Source organism: Drosophila busckii, chromosome 3L, assembly GCF_011750605.1.
Source record: "Drosophila busckii strain San Diego stock center, stock number 13000-0081.31 chromosome 3L, ASM1175060v1, whole genome shotgun sequence".
In the NCBI taxonomy this organism is placed as follows: domain Eukaryota; kingdom Metazoa; phylum Arthropoda; class Insecta; order Diptera; family Drosophilidae; genus Drosophila; species Drosophila busckii.
This window is the reverse complement of record NC_046606.1, coordinates 7,673,663-7,694,181: the sequence shown is the minus strand read 5'-3', so window position 1 is coordinate 7,694,181 and position 20,519 is coordinate 7,673,663. Positions and strand designations below refer to the sequence as shown.

Genomic DNA, 20,519 nt, shown 5'->3' with positions numbered 1-20,519 from the left:
GTTTTAAGGTTTTCCCTGCAAACGTTGTAAGTGCGGCGTCAACTTGGCCAGCTCCCTCACTAGCTTTGTATCCTTCAGTGTCTTATTTTGGATACGCCTTATCAGCTTTATCATCTCATCAATGAATACTTCATCAGTAAGCACAGCAGCAACTTCTAAATCTGAAGTAAAATATTGAATGAAATACACTTAGGGTTTGCTTGCCTGAATAGTCATACTTGCCCTTCTTTAGTTTCGAGCCAGATTTGGGAATAATCCCCTTGCAGTTCCTCATGTGTTTGTTTCGGGGGCTGAGCATATTAAAGGTTTTGTGACACAGATGACAGCTATATTCGACTGTCGAGCATTTGTGCCTTTTGAATTGCGACTCCACTAGAAACTTCCGATCGCATTTGTTGCAGCAAATCTTCTTTTCCATGTGCTTTGTTTGATAATGACGTCGCAGTTGAATTAAAGTGCCACGGAAATAATCACAATTAGCCGCTGGACATTTATAGACTTCATTTTCTTCAATTTCGATGTGGTGTGAGTTTTTCAAGTGCAATATGTAGGGAGAGCGATTTTTGAAGGTCTTATTATCGCAAATTTCGCACTCATATTGCCGATCTGGTAAAAGCTCAAAAATATCTGGTACATATGCAAATATTTCGCTATTATTGGCCATCTGATTTATTCACTCCTACCGCTTTTCCCAACACAAGCAAAAAAGTAATGGCGGTCGTTTCAATCAAACATATACACTTGCAAGCTTTACAGTGTTGGAAAACAAGAGGATCCTATAAATGAAGACCTGCATCTACATATGTATGTATGTATGTTCGAATTTTGGCAATGCAATTTTATAAACGTTTCTTTTTGAATCTAAACACATTTTACAGCTGTCTAGAAAAGCCCTTTGTAATGGATGTCGAGCGATTTAGTGGCTCAGGGCCAGGCTCTGTCCGCTGTGGATCGTGATAACGTCGAGTTTTCTAATCAAATCTTGTTAATGAAGCCAAATACTTTACACATTGTACTATTATATTAATTAATAACAAAAATATTATAGAATAAATATAATTCTACTGGTTTATCTTAATAAATAATAATAATGTTATTTTGCAGGTAATTAATTTGATTTTGAAATACAAACATTTTATAATTTTGGTACACAAATTAATTATTAAATTGCCTTTATTTTCATAAATGAAGAACACAGCACAAGATTAAAGACTCATTCTGCTTTTCTAAGTATAAGCTTTGAAACTGAAATGTTTTTAAATGTATTTAAATTTAACATGAAATGTTTCAATATTTAATATATTCTTAAAATAATATAATATACGCTATGCAAAGCTTAGTTCCAATGTATTTATTATATTTATATATACATGGACGCGAAACTCATGAGTACAGATTAACTCTAATATAGTATTCTCTTTTCAGGTAATAATGCATAACTCAAAAGTACAGATCTACTGTAGCAAATAATTCACATATAAGATTATATAGTTTGGTATTTATGAAAATCTTATTAATATTTAGTATAAATATGATTTAGGAGAATCGACGAGGCATTTTGAAGGCGTCATCAATTTCCGCAGCAGTGCGATTTGTAACCAGAACGTACGCAGCGCTTCTTGGATCACGCGAAGCTTGATTTCCAGCTGAACGCTTTGGAATAGGTTTAGATTTGCGATTTCCCAATGAGGGAAAGTCATTGGATTCCTTGATGTCAGCACTAAAAGCTGAATTATCGCTAGGCACGTACCTTGCGTACTTCCGCTCTTGCTTTACAGCTGACTCACACGACTGGAAAGAAGTTTCCGCAGTGGACTCGTCAGGATTCGTCACCGAAAATCTTTGTTCTTGTTGGGGCGGCATGTGCTTGCCAGGCACAGGCTTGATTGCCAGATCGGCACACATGTGGTCACTAAAAATGAAGCACCATCTGGACACCATTGAATGGGCGCAGTATCTGCCGCGATCATTATCTTCGTGGAACTGTGAATGATTTTATTTAAAAGAGAACCAATAAAAAGAGATTGGTTACTAACCTGGCAAGATATTCCCGAGTGGTACTCGAAGAAATCCTTTTGAAACAAGTTGTCTGTCACCGTTTTTGTAATTTCATCGGTTGGCAAGTCGGCAATATCGGCGACTTCTTTTTTTAAAATAAAAAATAAATAGCGAATATCATATACCTCTATCGCCCCCTCCTCTGCATCGGAGCAATCAGATTCGAGATATCTCAGGCAACCTTTTACGACAGGCAGCATTTCGGTGGTGGTGAACACAATCACAGGCTTCTTGGGATCATTTTTACCACGCAAATACTCCAATATATTTTCATATAATCTACCCATGTTTGTTTCGCCCAAAGCGTTTGGCGGCAGGGGCAACTGATGTGTGGTGCTCGTATGATCCATGGCGTCGCTGCTAAGTCCGTATATCAATTGACCTAGGGCACATCCAAATAGTTTACTTTACATGTTCAATAGTGGTATTGAGAAAATGCTCACCTGGATTAATGTGAGAGCTGTAAATGGAGTTCATGCCAGTCTTGAGCGAGAACTCGCAGGCTGCAAACTCGGCTGGTATATATATATCATTGCCGACTGCCTTAATAAAGTAATTAAAGGCGGCAAATATGAATTTTGTGTTCTCCAAATCTATTAAGAGCGAATTTTCATTAATGAGTTTGAAATATTTATAGTTAGCTTATGTTTACCATCATTTTCCTTTCCTTCTCGCACAATGCGCTCAGTATTTTGTTTCATCAGCATTATTTGATTAGCGAGATCTCGCTCCTCACGCTCCACTGCAGACAGAGCCTGGCCCTGGGTGTTAAGGCGCTCGACAGTGCAGCGAGCCAGCACATCCGCATCTTTAGCAAGTGCGATGTACGGCCCACGTTGCTGGGCATTCATATTCTAAAAATATGAATTATCAAATTTAGATTTTGACAACTGCAACTTGTAGCCTTGCTTACCTTCCATATATCTCCACAGTGGGTTACAGCCTGCGGAATACTCATGTGGCGACCCTCCTTGTTCTTGCTCTTCCATTCGTTGACGAACGTCATGAACGCATTGTGTTTCTTTGGAGGCATATCGAAAACAGCTGATAACGAGATAATTGTGGCGAACGTAAATAATATTATAAATAAAACATTACATTGGCTGAACTGGGAACAAGAAATCATAAACATGAACATGCGTGTCTGTTTTCGTAAGCACACATACACACATACATACAAATATTTTTCCCAAGAATTTTTGAAAACGCACTACAAATAATATTCACAAATTTATTTAAAATAATACTTACAATTTGTGTGTTGTCTTATCTCAAACTTTCCTCTCAATGAAATATCAAGCAGCTAAATTTTAATGCGGTCGCAAAGAGTTGTAAGCTTCAAATGCCGACACTTGAGTCAAATATACAGATGCACTTTATTTGTGTATGTGTGTTACATATACATACGAACGCTAATACGCAAATGGAGCGGCTGAAACGTTATTATGTTTCGAATTATTTTCGAAGCCTCTTTATAATTGCTAAGTGACATAATTATTATCCACTTACTTTTTAAAAGTCTCCAATAGAAGTTTCTTGTTGAATTGTTTAGAAAACTGTGCCGCTAAGCTAATTATTTTAATTTGTCAATATATTTTCTTATTTGCTGCACAATAGTCTTCATTCACGAGTCTAACTTTTGAATTGTCTACGCAAAAAGACATTTATTGTAGTGTGGTGACAGTTTGTTTAAGTGATTGTTTCATAGCTTGCAGCTTATGTAATTGCTCCTCGTTGCTCGCTTACAAAAGGTAATAAGTGGCATCACTGTTGTGAATATTCATATTGCTGCTAACACGCAGTTCGAACGTTTGTTTTCTCTCGCTCACACCCATGGTAGCTTGCCTGCTCGTTGCAGATAATACTCGCTCATTTTGTTGCTTGTTGATATTGCGCTCGCGAGTTGCAGCATGTCATCTAGTATTATTATAAAGCAAATACATAATTTATGTTCAAAATCGATGTTATTATAATTAATTGCATTATTGTTAGTTAACTTCATTTGTTGTTTTTTTTTTAATACTAAATTCTCTTTCAAATAAAAACAAATCTGACGGGAAAAAGCTAGTTTGAAACGAACTCAAACATCGGATCTTTCGCTCTCACACAACACAAATGTTGCTGCACCGATGTTTGAACCTTGTAACGTAAATTTTTTTTAAATAACATAAACAACACGGAACGGGCAGGTTGTGTGTCGGTTTAGTGCGGATATTTTCAAAATTATAAACATTAAGCTTCGTTCGCAGCTATGATGTTTGTTGACGAAATAAGTTGTGTTTTGGTTCGCAATTTAATATTTTAATATTAAAAGCTGGACTTGCGTGCAATTCGAAAAATTCAAATAGTTATGTGAATTAAGCAAACATATAAATGCCGACAATAACGAGTTTTAAAGGTATTAAATTTATGTATGTACATAGTTATAGATGAATTGAAATTGATTTTATTCTGCCGCTTTTGGCTTGCAACGTGCTGCGCCGGCGCATTATTGTGTTAATGAAAATCTGCCACGCGCTTCAAACTTTTGCTAGATGAAGCTAAATTTTAGTGCTGAAATTATCCGTGAAAAAGGTGTAAAGCTATAAGAAAAGAACGTGTTTACATATAACCAAATACAGACGAATATAAATACATATACATACTCAAGCTTGTCTTTGTATGTGACGATCATTCATTATTGCTTCTCCTTTTTGCGCAATGTGTTTTGGCTTCAGATATATGTAAGCTTACCTGTGCATCTGTGTGTGTGTCTCTGTGTAAAAGGGAGAGCAAAATAGTCGCGTATACAGTTTGTGTTTTGAGTGAGAGAGCATTAAGCTTTTGAGTTAAAGTTCTTTTGCTTGCGTCGGCGTAAGCGTTGGCAGCAGCAACAGGTTAGACTTGTCTACAGGTTAGTTGGAATTTTTTTATGTTCTCTGTTTTTTTTTTTGCCTCATGTTTTTTTTTACTTTTGCATGCATTTGCATTTGCATTTGACGCTGTTAAGCTTTTACAAGTGGAGTATTATTATCAAATAATTTTATATGAATTGCATTAAGCTTGAATTTGAATTGAATCATCTGCATTTGTTTTAGACGGACAGTAAATTTAACAACTTTAACTTGCTTTGCTGATAAGCAGTGGAGTTTAGCTGCTGATGTAGTTAACTAAATATTTACTTTATGAGTTTATTTTTTCACCCTGTTAGTCACTTGCGGTTTTGTCGTGAGCTATCTTTATACCCAATATGTTGTTGTTGTTGTTAAAAATAGAAGCAGACCAAGCCTAGTTAGCTGTTTTTTATGGCCGAAAAGACCTTTCGTGAGCTTATGACCTATTTTAGTGTGCCCCAAATGTTGGCAAAGGAATCGTAAAATACGCTTTCCTTTGAAAAGGAAGCTTATCGCTCAGCATATAAAGTCTAAAATAATTCGACATAAACAAATGATGTAAGCTCAGTTTAATTACAGATTCCCAACTTAAAAAATATTAAGACAATTGCTTGCGGCTAGGTCATCACATTAGAACTTAATGCTGAGAAGCTGGCTCCACCCCAAATGGGCCTGGATAGGTAATTAACTTTTTGGCTAGCGTTAAGTAGCTGCGAGTATCTAAATGTGTCGCTTAACTGGGAAAACGTATAAAATTCGCTTGCGTGTCTGATCGCTAGACACTAAAAAACAAAAACATTCGCTGTTTGCTAAATTATAGCCATGGATACACGAGACCTTTGCTGCAAGGTTAAATGACAATGACGAAGTGTATAGTATGTGAAAGGGGGCAGGGGGGTGGAACACACCCAAAAGTTGGAACTGAAGTTAAAGTTGGCTTCCTGACCACATGACGTCAGCGTTAAGTGTTGTCCTCATTTCGTAGCAGGCACCTGTGTGTCCCAGTTAAATACCAATTTACGCTTGCCACACGGCAATGCGACATTTGACAACAACAACAACAACAGCAACAAATCTTGGGGTTCATTTTTAATAGCATTGCAATTTACTAATTAAGTTTTACAGTTAAAAACCTCAGCCACTCTTATCACATTGCAAATTGCGCTGCTTGCAAAACTTTGCATAATTTAAGCGCGTAAAACTTAGTTCCATCCCCCTAACTCCCCCCTAACTCATTTTGTGTATAACGTTGTTGCACTTGCTGCTGCTGCTGGCGTGACTGAAAGTCATTTAAAGTGTGTTTGAGTTGTTGCCCCGCCATGTACAATATAATTATAAAAAAAATGTATGTGCAACGCTTCCCTGGGTCGCTTTCCCACCTGCCACAAGACGACAACTATGCAAATGTTTTGCAACAAAAACTTTTCCTGAAGGCTACAGCAAACACATTTATTTCATGTTGTGTTATTTTTCAAATGCAACCTTTGATAAGAAGTTGAGTTATGACTAAAAGTTTACAATATATAATATGGTAAAGACTATTAAGTCGATGAGTTATTGCTGCTAATATACTGTAGTTGACTTTTCCACTTACATATGTTTTTTAATCATAAAAAAATAAATCTCATCATATTTATCAAAGCAATATGCATTAAGGATAAATGAAAACAATTTACAAATTGCTATAGCGCAATTATAAATTACAGAAAATTTTGAGAATATTTTCTAAATCCCTTTAAAATTTAAAAACGTAGAAAAAACTAAAAACTGCAAATTTGATTAGTTGGTTTTTGTATGATATAATTTCTGAAATATTTCAATGCAATATTAAGGTTTATTAAAATTATGCAATATGATTTGAATGTAAAAATCTTACTTTAGTATTCTGTAAATGAGCTTGGCTAATTAATACTCTCTCATGTTTCCAAGTCTTGCACACAAAGAGATTGTTTAAGTACTAAAGAGATATGCAGGAAACTCTTAAGAATTTGCTATCTAGCACATAAATAAAGATGTGTTTAGTTTGTATGCATATGTGTGAGTGTGAGTGTGTGTGTTAAAGTCTTGGCCATGACACGCGCTTTTCAGACACTTGGATATGAGCACGTTTGAGCGTCTTATCGTTCACAGAGAGTTGAGTTGAGTGTCATATCGTAATAAAAACATGCATACATATGTATATATGCAAATGCAGCAGTAAAATAAAGATATACATAGAGGTAAAGGACAGAAAGATACATAGAAAGAAAGTGTATAAAATTCTAAGCAGAGGCGAGCTGAGGCTTAAAAATAACTTGGCCAAAACGCCGCTGGATGCCGTCAGCTTCAAAAAAAAAAATCATTTCGTTTTCAATGTACAAAATTGTTGAAAACCAGTTTAACAGTTAACAAACATGATGTATGTATGTGTGTGTGTGTGTGTATATTTGAGTAAAAAGTAGGTGACGTTAAGCACCGTTAGGCGCTGCAACAGCCACAACAAGCTACAAACTTACTGTTGTTGTTGTTTTGTTTGTTTCTGCTTCTTTACGAAAAACCCAAAATTTTTGTCTGCATGCAGTGAAAGAATCTTTTTTTTTTTTTAAAAGCTGCCACACCCACTGTGACAACAATATGTTGTACATATAAAACGAATTTACATAATTCAGGCATGAAGAAAGAGTAGAAAAGGTGGGAATCAAAAACAAAAGCTCTGGTTGACTGGCCAAATGCTCAACAACAACAACAAGAGCAGCAAGAGCAACAAAACACGTCACACTTGCGTGGTCAGCTTTTGTGCCAATTCAAATGCACATGTGTGCAAGCGAGAAAGCAATAGAGAGAGCGAGCGAGAGAATGGAGTTTGCAATGGCAACTTTGGTATTTTTTTTAGCTTCATGGTCATTCAAAATAAGCTGGGAGTGCAACTTGTTGAATGCAAATATTATGCATACGCTCTCACAAGAACTCGCTCTCTTGCTCTCTCGCTCTCTTGCATTCTAGGCTGCGTAATCAAGTGACCGGTAATTGAGTTTTAAGTCAACGAGCTTTTGCAAGTGTGCGCGTCTTTAGAGTCTTTGAACCGCTTTTGGTTTTGTTTTGCCTTTTAATTGATATTTATGCAGCTGTTTAAGAGAATGTAACGGTTCAGCAATTCTACACTCATGTTTTTTGTTTTGATTTGCAGCTCTCTCGACTCGACTCGACTCTATTCTTTTTTCATTCACAGCACAGTGGGCGCAGTTAGAAAGTGCCCTAAGTGCAACTGAATATGGGCAATTGAAATTGCATACAGGAAATTAATGCTATTGTTATTCATTTCGTAAACATTAAGCTTTAATGAGCTTTTGATGCGGTGTAACTAACGGAACGTTTAGCTTTTTATTACGCTTGTGTTATGCATTAAATTAATTAAATGCCAATCAACGGTTGCATCTTTGCTAGAATAATAATTACGCGCAACTGCGTATGCCTTTGGCTAAATTAAGTCAATGGGAAAAACAACAGAATTACATGACAAATTGCACAAAGACAGAGATACACACTTATAGATAATACGTAAGTTAACGTTCGTTGCTCAAAAGCCACCCACAATAAATAAAAAATAAAGTTAGCAACAGACTTAGTCGACGGCAAGTTACGCTGTCAAAATGAATAGAATAAACAATAAAAATATAAGAAGCTAATAAAATTAGCTTAAATAAATTTATCAAACTGAAATTCAAATTTTAAAGTTATGCCAAATTAATTAACCCTTTATTTAGACCAACTGTAGGGTATGCAAATTTGAAAATAAACAGCCAGAGCAATTTGTATGCAAGCTTTGTCGTCGCTGCTCCCAACAACAACAATAATAATGGTTATAAAAGATTGTGTTTTGGATTGCAGTTAATCGTTATTATGGGGGCAGAGTCATAAAATTGGAAAATTTGTAGAAATTTCGTGAATCACGTCAGCCAACTAAAGTGCTCCTTAAGAGCGTGACAATCGCACTGGGAATAGCCTCGTGTCAAGATTTAAACTGCAGGCAGCGCTAAAATAATTTGTAAACAACAATTAATTAATGAATAATAAAACGAGCAGCAACCTCAAGAGTGCAGACAACCCACTAACCCAGGCAAGCAGCTTAAACAAATTATAAATTAATTGTACAATTGACCCTATTAGCTAAACGAATAGAAATTTTCTACTAGTAGTTGTTGTGTTGTTTTTTGCTCTTTGTATGCTTTGAATATAAAATACATTTAGCAATTTGCTTCGTTTGCACAAATACTTGTGCAACTCTCTCGCGCCCAGTCATGACCTCCCCAAACAATTTTTATATTTTTTGGGCAGTTATTTTTGGTGGGTAACTGTGAAGACACCGCGTTGATTGTGCGTTGATCTTTCACCCTTTGGTGCCAAACGTAAAGTTTATGTTGAAATATTAAAGACACTCAAGGGAAATCAATTAATGACAATTGCATAGAATTTGGTAACCGCACGTCAATTTGTTGCTACGTTATTATATATTTAGAAAGCTGTTAAGCAAATAAATTGCTCAATATTAAATAAAGACTCTTTCGTTTTCGTTTAAGCTACTACGTGAAATTATTTTGTTTTATTTCGGATTAGCGAGACTTTTTAGTAAATTTTGCAATCGTTGTATGACTCACATGTAAATTCTTTGCCTTAGGTATATCTTTATTATCGATTGAATTTGTTGAAAGAATGAAACCAAGCTGAAAAGGGTTTGCAATAATTTATGCAGCAAACGAAATATTTATTTATTTATTAAATTGAATACAAATTTATAAGTAAGAAATTTAAGAGTAACTCTTGCACTTATCGTTCAATCTATGGCACTAATTAAATTGAACTTTATCAAGCTAATCTCATTAGAATTGTAATTAAATTTCAAAAGATCTTTCATGGGAACATAGCGTAAACTTGTTTGACGCTCATCACAACAGACACAGTAGGGCTTAAAAATATGCTTACAACGCTCTCAGAGAAATATTCGCGGTCAAGGTTGTTAACCTGAGCCGCGCCTAAAGCATAATGCGCATTTTTTTGTAGCCACTTGGTATTATTTAATTATGTATACGCAGCGTAAGCCGCCTTAACGAATATAAAAAGAATTCAAATAAGCCGAAAACGAATGTGAGGCGGGCAGTTCAATAACTGAGCAAATGGCAAAGCATCAATTAAATTACAAACTTACATACGCAAAGGGCAGCGGTCCAGCAATTGTTATTGTTATAACAATTATGTTTATTGTTTATGACTCAATGAGGCAAACAAAAAAAAAACTCTAATGCAACTCACATGCGAAATTCTTGTAGAAATGACAAATTTATTGCTTCAAGTATATATATGTGTATATATAACTGTAGCTTTCATTGCTGACCTTTGCCGAGGCATTCGCAACACAATGCAAACTTGTTTTGTTTTGTTTAAATTTTTGCTCTTTTTTCCCGCTATGTACATATTGTCTGCATGTTTATGTTCGTGCATATATCACAGCTTGATTATGATTACCTTGTTGTGGGACTTTTAGCCGGTTATATCTGCTCATGACAGCGCATTTTTCATGTTTTCCATTAGACAACCTGTCAGTGTTTTTTAGTCGATGTGGAAATGCCTAATGCATGACGTTGTAAAACACAAAAGCCTAAAAATAAATTGCAAAATATATTTGAATACTTGTGGTTGTCCAACAAGCTGCTGATTTGGCTAAAATCGCTGCAAATAAACACAGACATAAATATAAACAAATAAAATGTAATCAAACACCTTTTTATCAAAAAGGGTAAACCAAGAGCGTAGCCAATCTGCTGCAGCTCATCTCCGTTTTTTGTTTAAGTCAGCGCAAAGCTTTTGTTGTATTTTTAAATTTCACAGCTACAGCTAATTGCAGATTGAGAGAGAAGGGGGGATGGCTGATCCAGCAGATAGCTCACGTGCTAAACACTTGGCAACTGTTTGCCACAACTCGCACAGCTGGCTTATTAATTAATGTTTGCTAATAGCCAGCTGCCAATTGTTTGGCTAATTGGCTATTGAAATCACGTCAACAATATACTTCCGTTTTGTAGCTTGAGATTTGTACATAACTTAAAGCTTATATGGTTTGACCAAAAAAAAGCTAATAAACTAATTAATATGTATGGGAAAGCAATAAAGAAAATAAGTAACAAGATAAGTTAGAAATGATAAAAAAAATACTCTAGACTCTCATTTCCTTTGGCAAAAACAATAATATTGCTAAGCTAATTAACTAATTAAAATGTATGGGAAAGTAAATTAGTATTTATTTACAATAGTTTGTTAAAAACTATGATTTATATTGCTTAGCTAATATTTTGGCAAAGTAATGCAGCAAACATTGCAAATATAATTACAACAAAAGATATAAATCTAACATTATTATTATTTGTTACAAAAAATAGTAAATTAGTTTCTAGAGCTAAACTAGCTTTAAATAGTTAGAAAAACTTGAAGTTGGGCACAGCCGACAGTACAAGACTAATGAGAAGCTTCAAGTTAAGTTCTTGTTAAAGTGAAATAATGTTAAAATTTTATAGATATAGTTATATAAAATATAAATATACAATTTATAGCGTCTGCCACGCCTCGTTTAAATAAACTTAAAGACTGCTTTTGCTTTTTTTCACAGCGTCTTAAATTAAAAATACATTAAAAGTCAACAAATTGAGTTAAGTAGTGCTCTGAGGTCTATAAATAAGCTAAGCTAAGCTTGAAAACTTCCGCTTGTGTTTAAGGAAATTGAATTTGATGTCTTTGGCATTAACAATTTCCAGCGCATGTTGAAAGCAAAACAGTTAGACAGTTGAACTGAAAGTAGGCAAAATGTCAAGAGCTTCCGTTTTGAAGCAACAGCATCCCAGTTCTGATCTTCATTCCCCAGACTGTGTCTGCAGTTCTAGTTTACATGCCACATGGGTTAATATAAAGAAGAAGAAAAAATAAATGCCAGCAACAATTTGTGGCTCGCTGCTTTGTCTAGCGTGAGTGATGAGTTTGAGTGGCTAGGGGGGGTATAGGGGGGGTAGCAGGTTAGGTAGCAACAATGCCGCTGGAACTAGGTCAATCTACATGGGTTGGCTTTGGCTTTGGCTTTAAGCTTTAGGCCAAGCCCATGGGTTAGCAGCTAGTTAAGCTGCTAGGTCTTCACATATGTTTTAAACATAATTGTTGCTGTTCTTATAATATTTGATTTAGCGGAAGCTGTTGACGTTTCAACTTATATTTTCTTATTTTCTATTGAGACTTTTCACGTTTGGCTGCCAGCGTGAAAAACTTTTACTTTGCCGCGCATGTCTTCAATATTTTTTTTATTTTTTGGGTGAAAGTTGTGCTTTGAGTGCTTCTTAGGGTTTCAATTAACACACACACACACACACACACACATGCAGCTGCAACTGTAGTAGCTGCCACATCACTAACGCTATCTCGCTCTAACAAACTGTCATGTCAGTGGCATGTCCAAAGTTTATGTTGCAAGTATTTATCTTTCATTATGACAACTTGGCTACAAAAAAATAGAAATATACACACACACATGTGCATACATATGCAAGTTGTGCAAACAATCAAGAGCTACCAACGCCTCACTCAGCTGGACTGCCTGCGCTCCTCACTGTAGACATTGTCATTAACGTGGCCAACAACAACGCAACGCAGCTCAGCGCTGCGTCTATTGGTGACAACAGTTTTTCTGCTCAACAAACTGTCAGCCCTGCCTGCCTTCCTTCCTCTCTCTCCCTCTCTCTCTCTCTCTGTGTTACGCTTTTCTTTGTCAGCATTTTTCTTGTGGTTGGCTTTGCTTATTTACATAACATGTGTTGCATCTTCTTTGGGCCATGCCAAAACATTTAAGCTTAATTGTTATACACTCTACCTCAAAGGCTAATTTGATTTAGTTGGAAAGAATGTTGCAAGTTAAAGCTTTGCACAAAGCAAAAGATTCATAATAAAAAACTTTGAAAAGAATTCAACATATAAAATTATACAAGAAATTGTTTTACTGCAGAAATAAAAACAACACAGTTAGTTTGTTAAACAAATTTTGCATTGAGCGAGATTTCTCATTTAATTTTGTAATCTAAGTAATTAATTTATCAATTGATGCACTGTATAGAATGTTATTCCAGCTTATTTATTAATTTATTTAATTAATGCATAGAGTATCTATCTAATGTGCTTGCCAGCTATGCTCAAAGTTTATGCCACATTCACTTCAAACACGTTCTAACCCAATTGCTGCCACCCAAAGCGCTTTTGCCATCAACACACATTCGAGCGAGTCTTTTCCCTTGATAATGATGTTGATGGCCCGTTGTCTATTCATTTAATTTGCTTGCGCTAATTTTTGCTTGATAGGCAAGCCCAAGACATATGCGAAAAGAGTCAAGCGAGGTGAGCAGTTGCCCCGGAGCAGCTGCCTCCAGTTCGTTGCAATAAAGTCATTAGCTAAAGTAGCCAATGCATTGGGGACGCCATCAGCGCACGCACTATGGCTAAAAGGTCTTAAATATTGGCATAAGGTATAATTATGTTAGTTTTAACACTATGTGAGGCAAAACTTTAGAGCTTAAGTTGATTGAACTTTGATATTTGTTTACAATATATAAATATATATAATATGTAAAGAATTGTAGAAACTTTAATACTAAAAATTTAAATTAGAAATGAGCTAGAAATATTTCTCACAAAGAAACTTTCATCAATGAAACAATTTACTTAAAAATATTGTATATATAAATATAAATTTTATTTTGTGGTTAGATAAGCTTTTTGTTGATTTTTATCCCATTTAAAAGCCAACTCCCTTGATATTTCAAATAAGTATATGTTTCTAAGATTATTATAGAATTTTGATTTATTTTTATTTATAAATATAAATCTGTTTGTTGCTCGAAACGTTTGCAATTTCATAAATTTGCAAGCAACTTGAATCATTTTCTAGAGTTTTCAGTTCAGTTTGCTTTAGCCAAACAGAAAGTGCAACGAAACTTTGTGCTTAACTTAATTAGTTATCTTGGCTTACGCTGTTAGCAAAACATGTCGATTGGTTATAATAATTTATGTCAAAGAATTTGCTTCTAATTAGTTGGCAAGCGGGTAAACTTTGAGTGCAACTTAAGCTTGACTGAAGTTCGGCAACAGCCATTTAACTTTTAATGAATTCAGTTAACTTGGCCACTTAATAAGCGCCAAGAGCTGTGCCTTATATTTTGGCAGCAGCTGTTGTAGCTGTTAAGTTTCTAACTCTATTTGCATGCACATTTTCCAGTGTTCCCAATTTCAGGTCGAAACTGTTCCAGGGCACTTGTTTACTTGTTTGCTGTTGTGGTTTGGCTTTGTGCACTTTGCCATGGCAACAAGTGCAACCAACTTGGACTAACGCTTGGCAACAATTCTGCCCAAAAATCAATAAATATTGGCGTTTGTTATTGTTTCCTTTTTTCGTTTTTGGCCCATTTGAATGGCATATACACAAGTTAATAGCCTGAGGGTTCTTTGGCTTTGGTTATGGTGACCGCAACACGTTTTGCCATTTGATTCCCGAGCCTAAAAGCCAAAGCCGACAAATTGTAGTAAATTTCCTGTTTGCTGTTAGCCAGGCTCTCTTTCTGTTGACCCAAATTTTTCGGCGGAAAAGCGACTTTTCATTAGGCCCAGTTTACCTTTTATACGTGCGCTTTGGGCTTTTTGGCTTTTGCTTGTGGAACAGATTTAATTCATTTGATTAAGTGACGAACATTTTGGTTTGTTGGCCTCTCTGTAGGCCAAATTACTTCATTTTCGACTTGGCTTCAAGCTCTGCTGTTAAGTAATTGTTTTCTTTTCTCGCTTCTACCAGCACTAATGGTGGTTGGATTTAAGCTAAAGCTTATTTATCAGCACTGCTCACGAAATTTAAATAGAAATGCAAAAGGTTACGAAAAGGGTTTCCAAGCATGGAATAGCAACGGGAATAGAATTAATGAGCGACGGTGGCGCAAATAAAACTCGATATGTTGTGGGTAGTTAATTCGCTTTGTTTGTAGCTTAAGATGATTGAACTTTGAGATTTGCTAACAAAGAAAGCGCTAAAGGGAATAGAAAGGGCATAGATAAAAAGAAAAAAATATTTAAAAATTGTAACAGCAAAAAGATGAACTAAATTGATATATACATGAGCCAGAAATCTTTCTAAATAATGTTTTAATGATACAATTTCAATATATTAAATGTAGAATCTTAGCTTTCAAATTTACAGTAAATAAATAATTTTTATAAATTAAGAAAGAAGCCGAAATTTGTGCATGGCATACAAATCTTTCTAACAGAAACTTGTCTACAAGTTAATACAAACAAAAAATGTTCTAATAATGAATAATATTATATTTTAAAATTTAAATTATAAGTTTGTTAACTCGCCAAATAATTATTGTATCAAATCAAAAAGCTGCGGTTTTTATTATAAGAAGGAAGCTGCAAATTTCTTTATAAGCTGAAAGTCTTTGAGTCAAACAATTAATTTCTAAATAATATTTTAGTGAAACAATTTTTGAAGTTGTGGAACAGCTTGCGAATGTGCTATCAAATTCAAAATCTTCCTTGTGTTTCTTTACATTATAAATACTATTTTTCAACCAATACCATAAGCTTGCAACCACTGTGCTATAGAACTGACGGCATGCTGCTGACAATGTCTGCCTTGGTCTCGCTACGGTCGAAAACGTGTCGGCTACTCAATAAGCTGTCGCTGTGTCTTCTCTGCAGAGTTGACACCAACGCTTCTTCTACTGCGTGTAAATCAGCTAAACATAAAGACAGGCACACAATTCTTTTTCTCGCTGTTTTGAATTATGCGCGGTAAGCTAAACAAATTAAATATCCCACAGCGCTTCAAACTGTCCTCAACGCCCACGCAGAGCGTCTGAAGAGAGCGGGTTAGGGGAGGAGGGGGGAAGCTGCTTGAAATGTATGCAAGTTGAAAATCGTGACACAATTGAGAAAAGTTCAGACGTTTTTGACTTTGACTTGCGAGCTGGAGTTGAACGAATGGCTTAGCCGCTAGCTAAACACTTTAACTGGACATGTTAAGCGCTTTTTTTTTTATTTTTTTTGTTACAATGTGTGTCGAACCTTTCGAAAAAAAAAAATGATTCGACAACCTGTTGCTTGTTGCTGGTTGCCCTCAACTATGTGGATATGTATGTAAGTAGAACGCTACACACAGTTATGATGATGCCTGCTCGGTAGTTGGTTCCACTCAAGCAACCACCAGCGACAGGCCCCCTCACAGTTGCTTATCTCGCCACCCCACAGCCCGCCCCACCTGTGCGCCTCTACGCCCCAAAAGCAGCAGCTTGGTAACCAACTGGCAGAACCGACGCTCGTCTCGTTCACCTGGTAATTTAAGTAGCTCGCCTGACTTTTTGCATTCACTTTATTGCTTTTCGCATTGGCGCGGCGGCCCGTGTGGTTCTCTATTTACCGCTAAGAGCAACAAACAGCAAACGCCGGCTTCAAGTTTTATTCCCCTTCTCAGTTGAGCTCAGCTTTTGCCTTTTATTTCTGCCTCTCAGCTACTCTTTGTGTCTATTGCCGTATCGACTTTATCATCTTGAATTTCGTTCTAGTTGTCTTCTCATTATGTCACTGAGCGAACTCAGCTTACGAGACAGTCGCTTAGCTGAGTTTATTAACATTTGTTGTGCAGTTGCATAATGATCTCCAACGTTAAGTAAATTGTCAGCTGTGACAATGCAAATAGTTTATTAAATAAACAATAGTTTAAGCTTGTTATTTGCCGATAAACAGAATACAAAATGTAATAATAATAATATATTTATATTGTATATTTTCATAAACTTTTCTAGACTTCGATCGTTGATGAATAATATTTCTTATTGCTTTGATAATTTGTGAGTTTAGATATTATTATTAGAAAAATAAAAGTAATAGAAATGTATACTTTAATTTTTCATTAATTGTTTAAGACATTTCGTAGAAAAAATATAATTTATTGACTTGATTACCCCTTGGGATGTATGTTCAATGTTTTGAAATTTCAGATTTTTTAATTAATAAAAATATATTATATGAAAGCTACTCTCATGGACATTAAATAATATTTTTTAGACATTCGTTGATAACGAATTTTTAGGTTTCAGATTCGCTGGAAGTAAAACAGAAATTTTTTTTAAGTAAGATAAAATATTAAATATATTTTATTGATTTTTATTATTATTATTATAGATCATTGTTAGCTTGCAGAATCAATAAAACGTTATATATACCCATTGTGTAATTAGAAAATGAGAACGGCGTACAATTCTAAATTGTTAGCATTTTTAATAAACACCTATTCACTTTCAAAAAAAATCTATTAGCATAAAGCTGTGAACACTACTCGAACTATTTGCACAAAATATAAATCTATTGATAGAATCGAAGCTTTTCGAAAGCAAAAGGCAATTGCCAGGCTATAATTGGCATTTAATTACGTCAAAGTAGTGACAGGAAATCGGCTTAATCATAAATCGGCTTACAGATATTTGCTATACACTAAATATATTCTATAGATATGACTTATGACTTTGCATTGCGTGTATATCGAGGCATCTGCATATAGCGTACATTGTATGGCTGTAAGCCAAGGTTAATAGCCCAAGTAGCTCTTAATGTGGAATGAATGAGAACCAATTGTTTGGCATGAGTATTTTTTGCACTCAGTAACGAGAGCAACGAGGGCGGTTAATGCTTATGTAATCACAATGCCAAATATTCGCTTACATGGCTGACAGACAGACAGACAGGCGGACATAAAAAAACGCAGAAAGTAAAATCGTAATGTAAGGTGATTAGTTTGAGTGCGAGTGCGCCAAATGGCAGCTCAATGTGTGTGAGTATACACTTGACACTGAAAGCCCACTGTGCACACTGACACACACACACACAGCTGCGTACACAGCCCACATAAATGTTATATTTAATTGAAAAGCATTTTTATTTTTGCTTTTGCAAATATATGTACTATATTTATTTTATTTTTACTACAGCTGCTGAGCAATTGTTTTTAATAAACTGTCTTTTTTGACTTTTTGCAGCATTTTGTCACTTGGGATCTCAGTAAACCAATCAAGTTATCATTATCGTTATGCTGTACAGTAAAACATGGCTACGTCGTCACTTTATGTTGCTGGGGTGACCTGTCTAGGATTCGTTTGCTTTGCTCTAGCCTCCGTTGCCATTGGCATACCCATTTGGGGTTATTACGATAGTCCATCGGGTAAGTCTGTTGCCTTTAAAAGTTTTGTAAGTACATTGCGTAATTGTAATTTTGTTCAACAGGTGGCTATGACTACGATCGCGGCTATTTTGGGCCATTCAAAGTCTGCAAACAATTGACTTACAATCGCGAGAAATGCGGCAACGATGTCTCCAAATTCAGACTGAGCAGTAAGTGGATTTAACAAGCAAGCTATATAGTTACTAATATAGTTAATATAAGTCGCTTAGACTTAGAGCCTCACTTTGCAAAAAATATAAAATAAAAACTGAATCCAGCATAGTTTTAAATACTCAAATTTGAAGAAGGATTTTAAATAGTGTTCATAGTCTGCATACATAACTTTGAGTCCGTATTTAAAACAATAAGATAAAGAGAACAAAAAATTAACGTTTTTAACTCTAATTAAACAAAATAGATTTTCCTGATTAAATACACTAGGCAACCCCCAATATATTTAAATGATTTCGTATAGATATGAAATCGCCAAGCACGAATATAAATAAACTAAAATAAATTCTTATTTTTGTATAAATAGGATTATTTCTAGATTCATGTTAGGCTAGTTAACCATTATCCTGAGAGTTAATTTTATGTTAATTCCTTATGACAAACTAATTCACTTACCTGCACTCCATTTCCCATTTCTTCCAGATGCCGTATTTGTGAGCGGTCTCTTGGCCATCGGCAGCTCGGCGCTGCTTGGTATCTTCTGCATCTTGTCGGTCATACAACATGCCATGATATCATCGCGGGAGAAGGTTGTCCTGTCATACACATCGCTGGTCATTGTCAAGCTGATATTAGCGCTGCTGGGCGGTAAGTGCTCGAAGCTCCCACAACTATAGCTGATTAATAAATATTAAATTGCACTTAGGTTTGCTGGCTATAATCGCTACAGTGCTGTTTGCCCTGCAAATCGATGAGCAGGAGCGCTTTGGCTTCAAGATATCGCGTGGCATTTCCTTCTATATACAGGTGAGTGCACATAATTTGATAATGTAATAGTTGTAATTAATTTATATTTGTTGGCTTTGCAGATAGTTGTGATTGTATTGTCCATAGCGTTGTTTGTTGCTGCTTTATATGATGTTATATTCTCACGCAGTCCTGGCGGAGATCCCACAATGGCGCTGGACGCTTCCTCGCCTGCAAGTGCAACAACCTTTAATAATCCCGGCTTCAAGGAGCCGTCGCGTGGACGCAATGGCGTCTCGGTTACGGACGCTTCGGGCAAGCCATACAGCGGCATACGCAATGGAGCTGGAACCGCTGGCAGTGTGGCCTCCATGAGCACCACAGTGACCAGCGTCTCAAATGGCTCCACGCTGGATTCGGTGACGCGCTCGCCGCTGCGTTCCAGTCTCAAAAAGCCGCGACCTCGGCCAGATCCAACGCTGGGCATACAGAATCCTGGCTTCTCAGGATCGGGCAGCTCGCCGCCCATGCGACGCACTGGCAGCGTTAAGAAGGTGCGCATTCAAACGCACAGCACGGAGGTTTAGTTTAGCTCCATCTACTCGACATTAACATATGAGAACGACAACAAATACAATTACATTAAACAAAGACTGTGTACAGTAGCAACAAAACACAACAAGATGATTTGACATTTGATTGCGCATTGGCTGCAAGATTTAATGAAGAACAACAACCGATATACAATTTACATTTAATTTAATAGTTGGATAAACGAATTCTTTTCATTTGTCTTCCAATCGCGCCGCAATGTTAATTTTGATTTAATATTTTGCAACGGTTTCCGTCCATGGGCAAAGTCAAAGTATTTAATTTAAAACTTTCCATCTAATCTAAAGCATTGTGTAGCATTCTCCAAGTGTCCTTATGACCTATGCCCAGTTCCCTCTCTCCCACAAGCTGCAATTTCATCATGACCTTTTTCAATCGATTTAGCATTACTTATGTTAATTTGCAATGTAAAATATAAACAATTGTTGCTGACGTAAACAAAACAAAACACACAAACAATTCACACACATTAAGATTAAGCTTGTTTGTTTAAAAATAAGTTTAATGTTTATCGCTGTAAGTTGACTATATAAATAAATTAAATGCAAATTATAACATAAACTTGTGAAATTTTTCTCTCTGGGATTAAGGAAGTTCGGAATGGGACAGATGGAAGAAAAGGGAAGTTTATTGATTGAATGGCACTTGTAATAAAAGTTTTTCTTATGAAGCAGCCTGTTCAAAAATTATTCTTGTTTCTTTGTTATATTTGCTTACTTTCAAATCAATTGATAAGCCCAGAGTTCATTCTATTTTTAAATTTTGCGCCACGCAAATGTTAAAATGCGCGC

The 20,519-nt window shown here is 35.8% G+C and overlaps 3 protein-coding genes across 4 annotated transcripts; 1 reads left to right on the top strand and 2 right to left on the bottom strand.

Annotated features, from left to right (window-relative positions):
• Positions 1-3: 3 nt before the first annotated feature.
• On the bottom strand, positions 4-684 carry LOC108598352 (protein indeterminate-domain 11). Its single transcript, XM_017984970.2, has 2 exons — positions 223-684; positions 4-161 (listed from the first exon to the last, which is right to left on the bottom strand). Exons 1-2 carry the CDS (start codon positions 662-664, stop codon positions 4-6), a joined length of 600 nt encoding a protein of 199 aa, XP_017840459.2. The 5' UTR covers positions 665-684.
• A 645-nt stretch (positions 685-1,329) lies between these two features.
• On the bottom strand, positions 1,330-3,989 carry LOC108598924 (protein maelstrom). The gene is made up of 7 exons (XM_017985688.2): positions 3,568-3,989; positions 3,310-3,490; positions 2,972-3,102; positions 2,711-2,912; positions 2,502-2,651; positions 2,037-2,440; positions 1,330-1,983 (listed from the first exon to the last, which is right to left on the bottom strand). The coding sequence occupies exons 3-7, from the start codon at positions 3,089-3,091 to the stop codon at positions 1,537-1,539; spliced, it is 1,323 nt and encodes a 440-aa protein (XP_017841177.1). The 5' UTR covers positions 3,092-3,102; positions 3,310-3,490; positions 3,568-3,989; the 3' UTR covers positions 1,330-1,536.
• Positions 3,990-4,236: 247 nt separating this feature from the next.
• Positions 4,237-20,271, top strand: LOC108598663. Of its 2 annotated transcripts, none has more exons than XM_017985375.2 (6): positions 4,237-4,456; positions 18,017-18,198; positions 18,261-18,368; positions 18,853-19,017; positions 19,076-19,176; positions 19,239-20,271. In XM_017985375.2, the coding sequence occupies exons 2-6, from the start codon at positions 18,084-18,086 to the stop codon at positions 19,701-19,703; spliced, it is 954 nt and encodes a 317-aa protein (XP_017840864.1). In that variant the 5' UTR covers positions 4,237-4,456; positions 18,017-18,083; the 3' UTR covers positions 19,704-20,271. The 2 variants fall into 2 exon arrangements, with proteins under 2 accessions (XP_017840864.1, XP_017840865.1); XM_017985376.2 differs by lacking the exon at positions 4,237-4,456 and adding an exon at positions 4,526-4,951.
• Positions 20,272-20,519: the final 248 nt, after the last annotated feature.